We start from the raw sequence: 16,703 nt of genomic DNA on the forward strand, positions 1-16,703 counted from the left end.
CCTTTTTGAAAAGGGTTCTATATAGCACCCAAAAGGGTTAGAACCATCCACAGCACATTCTGAAGAACGTGATGCAAAGAACCCTTTAATCACACAAAGGGTACTTTGAGTGATCATGGTTCTTTATAGAACCTTTTTCTTTACTAAAACCTCTTAAAGAACCAGCGTGCATTCGACTTGGCTTGGACTCCTCAAATTTGATAGAAATACTGCAGGATCTGGAATATTTCTTCTTCTTTTTACTTATCAATCCAAAATTCTGAAAGTTTCTTGTGTTTATTTAACAGGTTTAAATAAAAACCCTACCATATCTCATTCAACTCATGAAGGTCAACTAGGCCTGCTCATTATTTTTACACATTACTGAGCTTTAATGGCTTAATTGTATTGTGCAAGAAGCATCTTTACTTGTCATGTTTCTTTATTCTCATTTATTCAGGTTTTTCTTTTAATTCTAATTAATTCTTTTAAGTCACCCATATACAATGATTTTATACACTGTAGCTACAGAAAAGACCTACAAACATGTGACAACATCAGGAGACCATAATAGGTGTGATTTAGAACCTGTTGGAGCAAACTTTAAAAAGGAAAATACTATTATGAGGTGTAATTTAGTCTTATTAGATGAAATGAATATGTTTTTGCTTGAATTTGTTTATCCAAATCAATTATGTGGCCTGCCAGGCCCTAGCTAGGGGGTGCATACTGACCCACATAAATAGACATGAGTGGTAGACAGTGTATAAATATGAACAGACATCTGGTGTATCTGTACATGTTACCCTTGGCAGGAGTATAAATAGCCATTAAATTCACAATAGCAAGGGAAATTGTGTGAATGCATGTATATTTAATGACCAATTACTGCATAACTGCCTTAACAAGATACATTTTAAGTTTTCTTTCATTTGTTCATCCATTAATTTGTCTTCAAACTCTGTGAGTAATCTTTTCTCTCAATATTAAGATATTAGGTTATGAAGTTTTCACATTTATTGCTGGTTTATCTCGCTGAACCCACTCTGTGTTACAAGCCAGGTGAAGCAGGTGTAATGTGACCCCTGGGTGAGGCGTCAGCCCCCATTCTCAGCAGGGGCTCGCTGCCACCGGCACTCCAGCTGACCGACAGCCGCATTCACGTCCAAAAATGCCTGCCATTCAGGGCAATGAAAACGATGAAATGCCTCCATTATAATGGCGAGGTGAAGGGCCCGGCGGGGCAGACACTCGATCCCCTCGCCATTGTCCCGTGCATTTCATATCTGAAATATCTGCCCGCGCTCTGTTCTGGTACACACTAAACCTCGAATGGCTCTGAGGCTGAGTCTGCCTGAGCGGCAATGGGAAACAAGCAGACCATTTTCACTGCCCAGCAACTGGACGCATATCAGGTCAGTGAAGTGAAATCGGTATTCGCTCATCTTCAGAGGAATATTTCTGTATTTATGGCTTTTATTAGAACTGTTGTTTACAATCTAAAATTTTCCAGAAGGCACTGCATGATGCATTAGCATTTATATGTACTGATCAGCATTCATGATGCTTTCGATCAAAAACAAATCAATAGCTATAGATGTAAACATTCACTGATCCTCCACCATGTTGACTGATGGTTGTAGACATGGTCCATTGCTTTGGCAGCATGCATACTGTCTGTAACTTCCTAAAATTTTCAAATTTAGACTCAACAGTCCATAAAACCTTATTCCACTTTTTGTGCTCTACCAGGTCAGGTTGTCAGGAAGCACTAGTCTCTATACCTTATGATAATTTTTTGAAGTTTTGGAAACTCCTTTTTTTTCACTTATTTTTCTTTGACTTTGCCCTTCCTTATGCAAGTTGTGTATCCTATATTTTAGATTACTATAAACATCTTATATCTAATCTCATATCACCTCAGAAATATCTCCTTTAGCCATTGTAGATGCACATGAGACAGAAAGGCAGCTGAGGTGAGTTTGGGTAGTTGTTTGTGTGAATATTGGTGTTTGCTTGAAAGGGAACATAATGTCAGTGAGAGTTTTGAGAGCAGCTTTTGTTGAGAGGACACAGCTGGAATTGGTTTGTTTTTAAGATTGGAATATGGATGAGTTGAAGTGACAGTAGGCGCACAAGAGTGGACAAATTAAATACAGATAGATTTAATATTATACAGAGTGTTGCAGTTGTTTGTCGCGGTTATGACTTTTTCACTGTTTTGTGAAATGACAAACAGCAGGTTACATTAGGTTTGGCAGACTTCTAATATTCTTCTAATATATTTGAGTTTAATATGAATATGAGTTATTTAGTCTAACTGAAAAGTTGTAAGCTGTATGGTAAGGGCATGCAGAAAATATTTAGTTTGACAAGATGATATTTACTTTGCTTTTCTGTGAATCCAGGGATGCCTACACTAAGTTTCCCACAGTGTTGTCTATGCCACAGACAACTGCCTGAGACAATTTTATGATGAGTTTTGAAATATGCTTTTGACCGAAAATATATTTTTAAAACTTCATTGATGGCAGAGAGATATGCAGGACTTTGTAAGGCAAAAATTTCCCCAAATAAAACATATTTTTTCATATTTACTGCTATTTTACCCTCATCAACATAACATATAAACCTCAGAAGACATGCGTAGGTTCACTGATCATTTTGGATAGTAAATAAAATGGTTTTATTTGCATTGTAGATAGCATGAACCCTCGCTCTTATCACCACCACTGTAATCTCGGTCAGTGCACCATTTCACCATATATGTAACCAATATAACCATTTTACAATTTTCTATGTGTTATTCTAAAACAGTGAAAATCAAAAAATCGTCTGCTGGGACCTAAAAGTGCTCCTAGTTGCAGAAACATGTATATTTGTATGTGTGCTGTTTCCTCTTGCATTAATAAATTGACATACAAATGACAAACTGCATATTCTTATCTATGTGAAACAATTCTGGACTGTGGAAGTCAAATCTTTTTTACAGCATTATTTTCCCTTTTGATTTACAGGACTGCACATACTTCACCAGAAAGGAAATTTTAAGGTAATTTTAAAGTGTAAAGTATGTTTTGATTAACAGAATTCTTTTCAGGCCTACTGAACATATTGGTTATGTTATGGTTATGTTATTGAGCTAGTACGGCATGGTTTGATCTACACCAACAGATTCTTGCAATGTACTTGACCTTCTTTATGAAAAGTCACCACCTAGCTGGTTGTTTTTGTTCCACATAGGTGGGCTCTTTAGCAAGTTTAAGGTCTCCATTCATGTGTGTTAAAACAAGGGCAGTGGAGATATAATGTTTGTCACAGACCTTTTAAAAATGTCTAAACAAAGAGCTATGATGTTGATAAAGCTGTACGCCTATTTAGTATTTATTGCCATAGGCATAGTTTACACTGGGACATTGAATTATAGCTCACATTGAATAATAGCTACCTTCAAAATAGCCTTTCCATTTGTAGATTGTTTAAGCAACTAATCAATGATTTAATCTAATGTACTTTGTGCTTTAAAAATACTAAGATTATTCAAGAGCTGAAAGTTTGAAAATGTTTCATATCACTACCTTACATTCAGTTACTTTTACCTTAGATAGAGTGAATTTCATAAACTATTTATGTTTATTTACCTAAATAGCTCATAATGAATGACTGACATTAGCAGGCTGATATTATAAGTCTTTACTTTCCACTTGAGTTGTATTGGCTAATGTGCAAATGTATTACGGACATGAGCTCACTGACAGAAATTGTTAACAAAAACACATGAATGGCTAAAAATGTTGTAGTGTTCAATAAGTGTTATGACCTTTTTTTGGATTGTGTTCTCTAGCATTTATTGCACTTGGTTCGCTTTACTGTGGGCTCTTGCTGTGGAGGAGTGTATGTGTTTGAGCAGAGAAAGTGAGACAGAGAGAGAGAGATAGAGAGTGAGAGAGAGAGAGAGACAGTGAGAGATGTGAGCTGGGTACAGAACAAGATTTTAGAGAGCGAAAAAGCTTTGCTTATGTACAGCTGGAAAGTAAAGCACCATGACTTATGCAAAAGCAGTGTCTCTTTTAATAGCAGTGAATTACACTAAGAAGACTAGATCTCTAAATGAAAGCCACCAAGTTTTGAGGAAATTGGAAAGTGAACCACCACTTTTCTTAACGATTGGGTAGTTTCTTGGTTACTTTTACATTCCAAACACACTGCGTGTGTTACCATGAGTTACTATGGAGACTGGGTGGGCGGACCCTGCTGAAGCACAATCTACCATTGGCTGCAATACAAGCATCTGCAAAAATTTTGCTTTATAATACTAAAAAACCTTTCCAAACTTTTAAACAACCGTGTTTGCAACCACTTATTCAAATGAAGGCAATAATCACATGATGTTTTCTTTCTAGACTTTTCCATAGGTACCGCGATTTGGCCCCACAACTCGTTCCGCTGGACTACACCAACCAGCCAGATGTGCGTTTGCCCTATGAGCTGATTGGCAGCATGCCGGAGCTGAAGGTGCAGTATATCTAACACAACACTGTGCCGCTCACGCCGTGTTCCTTATCAATTATGGATCCCCTACTAATTGATAGCAGTCTTGGAGAGTTTATGTGTCATCAGATCCACCTGAATTGGAGATAGCAGAAAAGTCCAGGGGGGCTTTAGACTATGCAAGTCCATTACGCACCACTCCACACAGCAATAGCACTGGCACTCCTCGCTAACTGTCTGTCACAACAGGAACAGTACAGTCCAACAGGCCACTGATGCTTCATGATGGTTATTTTAGAAGGAGAGATGGATGAGATCCTAGAGGGACTCTTTTTAAAAGGTCCATTTGCTACATTTTTCTTGTTTCTACATTTTATTTTTTCAACATTTTTCAACACTTGTAACATTTATCTAGTTTTATGTACCAAAAAGAGATTTCATTTTTGTAAATTTCTGCCTAATTCAGTCGTTATGATGTAAACAAAGTTGTTGAAAGTGGTTTTAAGTGAAATGTGCCATTCAAGAGAAACTTAACGGGTCAGAATCGTTTACAGTGGTGGTGATGGGAACCAGGGGCCGGATTCACAAGTGTTTCAAGAAAGAAAAACTTTCTGAAAAATTCTCTTTTTTTTCTATTTTTTATGTATTTATTTGTTTTTATCTTTTTATCAATTTTTTTCTTAACTATTTTCTTAAGAAGAATTGTAAGAACAAGTGGTATTCTTGAAAGGGTTTTGTTCTTAAATGTTTTCTTATGATACCTTATGATAGCCTCACACTTGTCTTAGGCCATAAGAGTTGACATAAGAGTTGAGCTGCCTCTGCTACTCTTGCCGATCATTGTCCGTCACTAGCTCTAGTTTGCTAAATTTTTGAAATGCCTGGCTTGCTGTTTTTCCTCTATTTTGCTCCCCTGAGTGGATTAAACTAAATAACGGAAAAAATTATTACAAATTCAAAATGTATCTCATGTCATTTATGGTACATGGTAAATTGCAACATAGCATATATAACAAAATAATGAAGACTTTCTCAAGAAAAAATAATTTAGGTCATCTTAGTTTTTTAAGTTTTTTTTTTGAGAACTGCATTTAAGAACATTCGTATGAACTACTTAGTGTTTGTCTCAAAACCTTCGTAAGTTTTAAAAGCTGCCTTACAGAAATTAGATGGTTATGAATACATGATGGTTATGAAATTCTCCGCTTGGCAGAGAGATGTCATTTTACCATTATAAACATTACATACACATGTAGGTTCACTGTTCATTTTGGTTAGAAAATAAAAGGTCTATATTTGCATCGTAGACATCATACTCCCTGGTTCCTATCACCACCACTGTGTCAGTGAGTTACTCTACAATGCATCATTTCACATCAAACCACACAGAAACTTTGTTTACATCTCAGTGACTGAATTATGCAGAAAGAAATCAGTGGACTTCACCTTTAAACCAAGACTCTAATATATAAATGACCTCTGTTCTGATAGGCTAACCCTTTTACAAGTGAAATGAGGCACATCACAATCAAAAAGCAGCCAAGGCTGTTAAGTTTGGACTGAAGTCCTCACAGACATTATGAAACTTCATCCACTTACTTTCTGTGGTGCCACTGGAAGGTTGTAGTGATACATTCTCAACAGTCAGGAACAGAACAACAATTAACCATTTTCCTCAAACCTTCTACTCCAAAAACTATAGACTCTCTGAAGAAAAAACGTTCATTTTTAATTATGAGTCTATTCATAAATTTAAAACGGGCTGCTTTTGCAGCTTAATGTGTCCATATATAGACTGAATGGACCAGCGAGCAAACAATCCATTGTAAATCTTTTGTTGTTTACAAACTCTTTTCTGAAAAAAAAAAAAACAGAATATAAAATACAGCTTTTTATAATATGTGTGCAAATTAAACAGGTTGTACAACATGATCTTAAACTCAGGCATTTCCGTAACTTCTAAATAGTTTGGATTAGGAGTGGGCGATATGGAAAAAATAGAATATCACGATACACAATAGAAATGCTTATGATACATGATATGTATCACCACATTTTGACACACAGACACAATATAGTGGCACTTTTAAAAACTGCTATCAAATACAATGTTTTTATTCACTGTTTCACTCACTTGATTGCACCAAATCCAATTAAACAGGACCAGTTATGCTCTCTTTATAAAGAGACATGCAGTTGATCAGTGTTCTTTAAGTACTGATGGTATTCACAATATGGATATACACTATATGGACAAAAGTATAGGGACACACCTCTTAATGAGTTCAGGTGTTTCAGCCACACCCATCGCTAACAGTTGGATAAAATTAAGCACACAGCCTTGCAATCTCTATAGACAAGCACTGGCAGTAGAATGGGTTGTACTGATGAACTTAAACATAGCACTGTCATAGGATGCCACCTTTGCCACGTATCAGTTTGTGAAATTTTTATCCTTCTAGATCCGCCCCTGTCAACTGTAAGTGCTATTGTTGTGAAATGGAAGCACCTATAGGAGCAACAAAAGCTTAGCCACAAAGCGGTAGACCACGTAAACTCACAGTTTGAGTGGGACCAGCGAGTACTAAAGCGCACAGTGCCTATGCTCTGTTGAATCCTTCACTGAACAGCTCCAAAGCAACATCAGCAAAAGCAACATCAGCCAAATAACCGCATGTTAGGAGCTACACAAAATGGGTTTCCATGGCCGAGCAGCTACACACAAGCCTAAGATTAAAATGCACAATGCCAAACAGGGTGGAGGGGTGGAGTGAAGTAGTGTAAAGCATGCTGCCACTGGACTCTGGAGGGTCATTCTACAGAAATGTCCACTTTTCTATCTACCATAGGTGTCACTGGTGTTACCAATCCTCATTGGTGTTACATATAAGAAAGGTAACACCAGAGACATTTTTGATAAAAAATGCATTTTACAAAATGGCTACTACAGAGCATCAGACCACACGTTGTCAGTCTTGGAATATCCACTAAAATGTGTAATTTAATCCATTTGTGTTCTATTTTTTCACAATTATCTAAGAATAAAGTAGGTCACACCAGTGACGTCGACTAAAAGCTTCATATGAAATCATCGGCTAAATGAGAAAACTTCTGATAACTGAAAAGACACAGTGGACTTACCATGTGCTTTTTTCATAAATCCTCAGAAAATAGGCAAAAGGAAGTCAAGTGATGTCATCAGTGTCATTTTTATTTCAAAATAAGAGATTTTTTGTTACGTGGTAACACCAGTGACACGACTCCTAGGGGACCACGACTTTCATTATATATTTCATAATATTTATTTGACATTTGTTTTCTTTATGTCATTTCATTTATATATTCCATAGTCATGTATAGATTATTGTAGGTAAAATTAAAATATGGCACTCACCCTTTACACATGACTGTGGGGACAAGCACTTCTGTGGTGCTTGGAATTCTAGATAATTGATTTAAAAAACAATATTGCTAAATCCATGGCTAAAGAAGGTGTAATTGTTAAAATAGCATTGCTTTATTTAAAAATATAAATAACTTGTAACCCTAACATGTTTTTTAAGTGTAATATATCTGTAAACGCTGGGGACACAATAATGGACGTTTCTGTAGAATGACCCTGGAGCAGAGTCTAGGTGAGTTTGGCGTGGAAGAGCTTGACTGGGCCACACAGAGTTTTGACCTCAACCCCATCAAACACCTTTGGGATTAACTAGAACAGAGATTGCGGGCCACGCCCTCTCGTCCAACATCAGTGTCTGACCTCACAAATGCTCTTCTGAATGAATTCCCACAGACACACTCCAAATCTTGTAGAAGCCTTCCCAGAAGAGGGGAAGCTGTTATAGCTGCAAAAAGGGGACCAAGTCCATATTAATGTGTATGGATTTAGAATGGGATGTCATAAAAGCTCCTGTAGTTGTCAAGTGTAGGTGTCCGGATACTTTTGTCCATATAGTTACTATGGCTGCATCCAAAACTGCATACTGCTATGCTACATAAAGTACCAATGCATACACTATTACTGGTGTGATGTTCACATTTATTATTTAGTGTGGTGGTATGTGGTTTCGGATGCAGCCTATCACACCTTTTGACTGTGTTGTTCAGGATAACCCTTTCAGACAGAGGATTGCAGAGGTCTTTTCAGAGGATGGAGAGGGAAACATGACATTGGATGACTTCTTGGACATGTTCTCAGTGCTGAGCGAAATGGCACCAAGAGATCTGAAGGCCTACTATGCCTTCAAAATCTACGGTCAGTCTTAAAGGAAGAGTTTAGTCAAGAATCACATTTGCACAGTTTTACCAGTTTTCCCCATAACTCAAATGTGATGTTTGGTGTCTAGGCTAATCTACTTAACAAATAATGGAAGCCTAGTGGAAGCCTAATGGAACCCTGCAGTAGCATTCATCCTATAATGTAAAATTTGTATGTAGTTTTGTCCTTGTTTATAAATAACAGTGTGTCATACAGCATCAGAAACCACATAGGCAGGTGCACTGACACAACCCCCAAAATGATTTTCAGTTTAACTGATTTGGGTGTGCATTTTGAATGATGCTTGTTGGTGTGGTTTACACTTCTATTAACTGTGACCTACATGGTCAGAAAAAAGGGCACTGCCTTGGTACATTTTAGTCCTCCAAGGAACAAACAATATAAATGTACCCTCTAAGGTATAACATAGCTCTTAACCTTTGTGTGGTGTTCTGGTCTGTGGGACCCATTTTCAATGTTTACCATAAGAAAAAAATATGCGATTTATTATTATTTCAAGCTCAGATTCTTTGACCTTTGCTCATTTTATGTGAGGAACATATAAAATAACACATTTTCAGTGACTTCACACTGTTCACCCCCTACACATTTATATTACACATGTGGTGTTGGGTGAACTTGTGGGGAATAAAAGTGTGGAGGTGCTTGTGTCCCTTCACTCTGTTCTCCTCCTACATGGCCTGCTGTTAGTGTGTGTGTGTGTGTCTGTGTGTATGTGTTTGTATATGTGTGTGTGAGGGTGGACAATGTGGATAGGCTGTTGACTGGCTACAGCTGCTAAAGGAGAACCCTACGCTGGCCACTTGTGATATTTTAAACATCTGGTATTTTTACATATATTGTTATCGCTGTATTGATTTAAACAAACAATAATGTGGTGGGTCCACCAGACCACTGCGTAACAAGAACATGAACACCACACAAGGGTTAAGGTCCAATGGTATACTTTAAGTGAGTTTGAGAGAAACATGATGTCTGTATTTCTCCTGCTACATACACACACACACACACACACACACACACACAGCATTGACTTCATCCAAAATAACTATTTCTAAAATCTGCTAATTTTTATCATGTCTTAGTCCTTAATATTAATTATATGCTACATTGAGATAAAGGCTGCAAGCTAGTGATACAAAGAAAACTGGCAAAAGCTTCTATCTTGTATGTAACATAATCATGAAAGTCTATATGCTACAAACTAATGCTAGATAAGTTAACATCAGCATTTCTCACTGCCCACTTGCTCAGATATGTCCTCATCCCTTAAATGGCCAGAGCCCATTAGTGGGCCCAACATTTTCTTACACACTTCTAGAACCTAAAAATAGCTCAGCCAGTTTGCACTGAACTGCAAACTTTCGTATATAATAAGCCTGGGATTTTAAGGGGTTAAGTGGTTTTCATGCATGAATTCCACGTTTGCTGGTCTAAGCTGGTTTGTATTGGTCTAGTGCTGGTTTAGCTTGTCACCCAGCATGGTCATGGTGGTTGACCAGCATACCAGTATCCAAAACACAACATATGCTGGTCTATGCTGGTTTTTCTAGCAGGGACCTTGTTTTTTTACAGATCTTCCCTCTGCTGTCCATCTTCACATGATCCGCAAGTGAAAACTGCTACATCAGTTATGCTAAAGAAAGTAATGAACTTTGTAGAGCACCCTCTGTTTTGTCAGCCAGTACTAGATCCACCCCAATGTTAGCTTCTTATAAGAATTTCTGTTCCACCTTAAATAGTGCAGTAGCTACATACTAGTGCCGATACATGCATCTGAATGTAACTGCTACATCATTTAAGGTGGAATGAGTAAATGATAATAAGAAGCTAACTTCAGCTTCACCTAATCTCTATCCACTCTATAAGACTCAGTTCCAATCAGCAAACAGGGCTGCACCTTTTGAGGTGGTACCAGCAGTTTAACCCTACATTAAAACATGTAAACACATGGATGTAACATTTATAGTTTGTCTGGACAACCACAGTGACAAAGTTTGTACTCTGAAAGGTACCCTGCTAGACAAACCAGCATTTCTTGTGCTTTGGCTGTTGGTTTGCTGGCCAACCAGCATGAACAAGGTGGGCAACCAACTAAATCAGCACCAGACCAGTAAAAACCAACAAAGGCCAGCTTAGACCTGCTGTTTTTTTCAGCAGCGTAGTCTCATAGCTTCAGCTCAAAACTAAAAAATCAAACAGGCCCTGTCTGATTGATTACATGTGATCATTCACTCAACTATGCCAAAACTCTCAAAGGCCATTGAACAGTATATTAATTTTCTCCTACAGTGTGTAAGTAATCCATTTGACATTTTAAGTGTGATAAGAGGGTATCTGTAAGTCTAGAGTTACTAGGCCGGGCACTCGGTCATGTACAGTAGCAAAGATCATCGGCTTTCTATTGTGTTGATCTTGTACAATCCCACTGAGGGAGCTTTAAGGAAGGATGTAAATAATGCAGGAGTTCATTAGAGCAGGTTTTATCTCTGAGCAGAAGTGTGCGCGTGTGCTCAAAGCTGTCTGATTAAACATGCTATCAGAGTCAGACATTTCACAGCAGTACATGCTCCACTGCTGCCAAGGGTCAAGAGAAAGTTTTCATTTATTATTTACAGTCAGTAAACAAAGGCAGTTGTGCTGCAGGCATGACGGATTGAAATAGAAGTCCTAAAGGCAGTTATGCAATCAATTTAATCAAATTTAATTGAATTATTGTGTTCTGTAAAGTGGGTCATGAGGCTACCCATACAAGAAGAGGAGAAAATAGCACTAGAACACCAAAACTGGACACCAGTTTTATGCACTGATGAGTCTAAATTTCTACCTTGTATTAATTCGATTGTGAGGAGCAGAAAATGCAACCAACTTTGAAGACTGAACTTTTTTTTGGAGGTGTGGAAAAACATCCCTGCAGATTGCTTAGCACACTCTCAGAAAAAAGGGTACGAAACTGTGACTGGGGCAGTACCCCTCTTGTCACTGGGGTGGTTCCCTCAAGGGTACATCTCGGTATCTTTAGTCAGGCAACATAATTGTACCATAATCCATTAAAATCCTATGTTTTTAAGTTGTATTGACTCCACACACCCTGTCTCGTCTCCAGGCTTTTTATTTTAATGTTTTGTTTTAAACCATAAGGTAATGACAAGGTACAAATATGTTTTTTTCACCTGGGAAAAACATATTCAAGGTACACATTTGGACCTCAAAACCACTGCTGTACCTTTGAGGGTACATTTACTTCGTTGGTACCTTACCTGCACAGAACCTTTATTTCTAACAGTGTACAGCTGAAAGCGGGTCTCCTGAAAAGAATTAAAGCTGTAATAAAGAGAAAGGGTGGACACACTAAATACTGAATAACTTCATGAAATTAATGAAAAGGTGGTCTCTGGCTTTTGCACAATACTGTACATGATAGGTGTTTCTGATAAAATGGCCAATGAGTGAGTATGAGGCAGATCTGGCTAACATACTAGTAATTAAGTGTATATTGGAAGACTTCAGTAATATGAGCTCACATATTACTACTAACTTTTCTTTTAAAGACTTTAATAACGACAACTTCATCTGTAAGTCGGATCTGGAGAAGACTCTGAACAAGCTGACGCGTAACGAGCTGACGGAGGACGAGGTGCGGATGGTGTGTGAGAAGGTGATCGATGAAGCTGATCTGGACAATGACGGGCGCCTGTCACTGGAGGACTTCCAGCACATGATAGTGAGAGCCCCTGACTTCCTCAGGTTAGAGCTAACAGACTCTGTATGGGTTAAAAACATTCACAAAAAGGCCTGTAACAGTGATGAAATGTTTAACATAATGCATGATTTTAATGTTTTTTTTTTATTAAGTAAAAAGGAAAAAGTTTCATTAACATTACTGTAGTTATATTCAGAGGTGGACAAAGCAAAATGCTTCTGTACTTGAACAAAAGTAAAAATACTCTTGGTAAAATATTAGTTGTACTGAAAGTATTCTATCTATATTTCTCCTTGAGTAAAAGAGCAAAAGTACTTGCTTGCGAATGTGCTTAAGTATTAAAAGCAAAAATACTGTTATTACAGTATTACAACACTGTTATTACAATACTGTGTTATTACAGTGTCACAATAAATTAAATACTTTATCGATTTTTGAACGGAAAAGAAGGAAACACAAACTCTGCAGCCAACTATTTTAAAAAATAACATTTTTTTGGCAAATGGTAATACACAGCTACTATACACTGACCCGCCACATCATTAAATCACCTCATTTCTATACTCACTGTCCACTTTATCAGCTCCATTTACCATAAAGGTGCACTCTGTAGTTCTATAATTACAGACTGTAGTCCATCTGTTTCTCTGGATGCTTTGTTAGCCCCCTTTCACCCTGTTCTTAAATGGTCAGGACCCCCACAGGACCACCACACAGCAGGTATTATTTTTGTGGTGGATCATTCTCAGCACTGCAGTGACCCTGACATGGTGGTGGCGTGTTGTGTACACCACATGGTGTAATGTGTGTTGTGCTAGTATGAGTAGATCAGACACAGCAGTGCTGCTGGAGTTTTTAAACACTGTCCACTCTATTAGACACTCCTACCTTGTTGGTCTATTTTGTAGATGTAAAGGCAGAGTCAATAGCTCATCTGTTACTGCACATTTGTGTTGATCATCCTTCATCAGTGGTCACAGGACATTGCTGGCTGGACATTTTTGGTTGGTGGTCGATTCACAGTCCAGCAGTGACACTGAGGTACAGTGTTGAGAATGATCCACCACCCAAATAATACCTGTTCTGTGGGGGTCCTGATCATTGAAGAACAGGGTGAAAGGGGGTTAACAAATTATGCAGAGAAACAGATGAACTACAGTCTGTAATTGAAGAACTAAGTGCACCTATATGGTAAGTGCATCTGATAAAATGAGCTGGTTTTAATGTTATGGCTGTTCGGTGTATATGTGATATAAAACTTAAAAATAAAAAAAATTAAATAGTAAAAATGGGTCACTCTATTAATGTACCATTCGGTACTTTTGGACATCACTGCTGTTGGAACAGAACGCCACATATCCAAAATGGTGATTTGAAAAAGTTAAGAAAAAAAGAAAAACTTCCTCAACTTTGAATGGAAGTCTATGGAACTTCAAGTAATTCTGGAGGTTTTCTATTGGTCTGTCTATCATGAAGTTTTAGCATGTTTTTCAGTTTTGCTATCTCAAATGAATGCACTGTGTCATTAGCATTGTGATTAGCTCTGGAATTCATAACCAAACAGGCAACATCACAGCATAAAATCTAACTTTTTTCTGAAATTTGTATGTTTTAATGTTCTGAGTTGTACACTTGAGGAGGACAGTACCTATCGGCTTGATTTTAGATTCCTAAAGTGCTTCCATACTTAAGAAACTCCTTTTTCCACAGAATATGAGAGCATTTGCACAGGATTAAGATAACCTGGGTTATTACTATGGTTGGTTTTATAGAAGGTAATAGGAGCCGGAATATTTACTGATGCTTGAGCGTGCAGTCTGTGGTGGATTCAGGTGGGACTAGAAACAGTGGTAAAAAATGACATTACTCCACCTCCTCATGTAAAACTAATCTTGTCTGAACAGTCAGCACTAAGCAACACCCCCTCTGGCAGATATAGCTTGCAAACACTTTTTTGTATCTAGTTCGGAGGCTTTCTATTATTGTTTTAGGAATTTTCACCCACTCTTCCGAGGATGCTTCTGGTTCTGCGATATTCTCGGGCCATCCTGCACATACTACATGTTTAAGATCTACACACTTTTTTCCAACGACGTTAGGACAGGGGACTGTGAGGGCTTCTAAAAGTTTCAGCTTGTGGTTCTTGAAGTAGTTCATGGTGGATTTTAAGGTACGTTTTAGATCATTGTCCTGTTTTCAGCCTCTTTTCAGCTTCAGCTTTTTAACTGACTGTGTCACATTTGCTTCCAGACAACCCCAAAGCATAATTGATCCACCCCATGCTTAACAGTTGACAAGGTGTTCTGGTCATCAAATGCTGCTCCTTTTTTTTCTTCAAACTTACCTTTGGCGATTGCAGTTTCCTTTTTACTTCAGTCCACAGCACTTGTTTCTAAAATGTCTCTGGTTTGTTTTTGATACTTCAGGTGTTGAATTATTGTTCCTGCACATAAGTTTTCCTTCTGATGCCTCTCCTATCCAGATCATATTTATACAAGCAATGCTGCACAGTAGAAGAGTGCACCACCACTCTTGTGTCAAGCTTCCAGTTGGTGTTTTGCTGTCATATAGGGGTTTTGCTTTGCATTTCTAGCCAGCATGCAAGCTATCTGAGTTTTCTTGGTCTTCCAGATCTTCACTTCCACTGTTCCCTTTTACTGACACTTCTTACCGCCATTTCAGACAATGGAAAATGTGACCTGGAAGCTTTGAAATCTTTTTATAGCCTTTCTTGGCTTTGCAGGCATTAATTAGCTTTGTTTTCAGGTCCTCAGTCAGCTGCTTAGAGGACCCCACAATTACTATTTATTTTTTTTTGTTTATCAAATATGAAGTAACTGTGCATTAAAAGTAGCAGAAAATTATACTTTTTGAGGTTTGAAAATCTACCTAACCAGTCCTGTTGAGTCCATTAAGGTGTGGATTAAAATTTGTATAAAATTATTTTTTAAAACTGCAGAGTTTGTGTTTTATTTCACATCAAAGCTCAACAAAAAACATAACTTGGCCATGGATGCTCAAACTTTTCTATAGAGTTGTATATCTTGTACAATATTATTTTAATGAACTATTAAGGAGACCTGTGTGACTGAAGACATGAAAACTGAGTTGTCTGTGTCAGCAGCAGCACAGGTCTCCTTAATCATCAAAATAATAACATCTACAATAACTCCATACTTTTATTTTTGACATTTAAGTATATTTAAAAGCAAATACTTTGGTAGTTTTATTAAAGTATACAGACAGAACACTTGCACTCAACTAATATTTCTAAAGTACAGAAATACTGTATTTTGTTAACCACTGGTTATATTTTGCAACGCTCAGATTCATATTCATTAGAGGGTCTTCCACAGTATTAAGATAATTTTCCTAGGTAATGACTTAAGAGTTTTCTTTTCCAATCTATTGTTAAAAGCACATATTGAAACTATTTTACCTCAAAGTGTCCCGAAACATTTGACAGGCCTTGCATATAACTTTGGGATTCCGGTAGTTTATCTTCTAAGAATGAATCTCATCAATCTAAAAAAAAGGGGTTGAACCCATTCTTGGGTAAATAAAATCACAGGAAGAAAACTCATCTGAAATTATGCTATAAATTGAGTTTAGTGAAGTCCATTAACTCCAGAAAAACTGAAAACGTTTGGAGAACTGTAATAGTATATTTGATTTCTTTCCAGCACATTCCACATCAGAATATGAGCTCCAGTAGCAAGTGAGGACCGAAACGGATCAGGGGAAATCTTCTTGGACTGGACAGATATGGAATGACAAGGATTAATGGCTGAACTACAGCATTCATTTACAGTATAACAACTGAAACCATAAAACTTTGCATATATTTTTATTCCCCAGGAAATGCTGACACTGTTGGCACTTTTCCTCCCCTCTGAGCTGAAAACAGTCACACAAGCACTTCTTTATATTACGTATACTACATTTCAGTTTTCCTATTTTGTGACTTTTTTGGGCCGGAAATTAAAACAGTATTGAATTCTGAGATGCGAGCACTGCCTTGTGTAATAAACACGTGAGGAGGCCACTGTTCTCTACGGACTCAAATTCTTTCTGAACAGAACATAAGACACAGCAAACAACAGGTAGTTATTACAGATGGATCAATGCCTGCAGGTGGAGCTGCATGACACATCACTTGTTAACTGATATCATGATAGTGGCCTTGGCAATACTGAATTATGCAAATGATCCCTGTAACCATTCTCAATAGGCCTCATTCACCAACAT

At 37.6% G+C, this 16,703-nt stretch overlaps 1 protein-coding gene across 1 annotated transcript; it reads left to right on the forward strand.

Annotated features, from left to right (window-relative positions):
• Positions 1 to 1,235: 1,235 nt before the first annotated feature.
• cib3 (calcium and integrin binding family member 3) lies at positions 1,236 to 16,299 on the forward strand. The gene is made up of 6 exons (XM_036556358.1): positions 1,236 to 1,394; positions 2,997 to 3,031; positions 4,383 to 4,494; positions 8,581 to 8,728; positions 12,304 to 12,499; positions 16,139 to 16,299. The coding sequence occupies exons 1-6, from the start codon at positions 1,344 to 1,346 to the stop codon at positions 16,158 to 16,160; spliced, it is 564 nt and encodes a 187-aa protein (XP_036412251.1). The 5' UTR covers positions 1,236 to 1,343; the 3' UTR covers positions 16,161 to 16,299.
• The last annotated feature ends 404 nt before the right edge of the window (positions 16,300 to 16,703 follow it).

Source organism: Colossoma macropomum, unplaced genomic scaffold (assembly GCF_904425465.1).
Source record: "Colossoma macropomum unplaced genomic scaffold, Colossoma_macropomum, whole genome shotgun sequence".
NCBI classification, from domain to species: domain Eukaryota; kingdom Metazoa; phylum Chordata; class Actinopteri; order Characiformes; family Serrasalmidae; genus Colossoma; species Colossoma macropomum.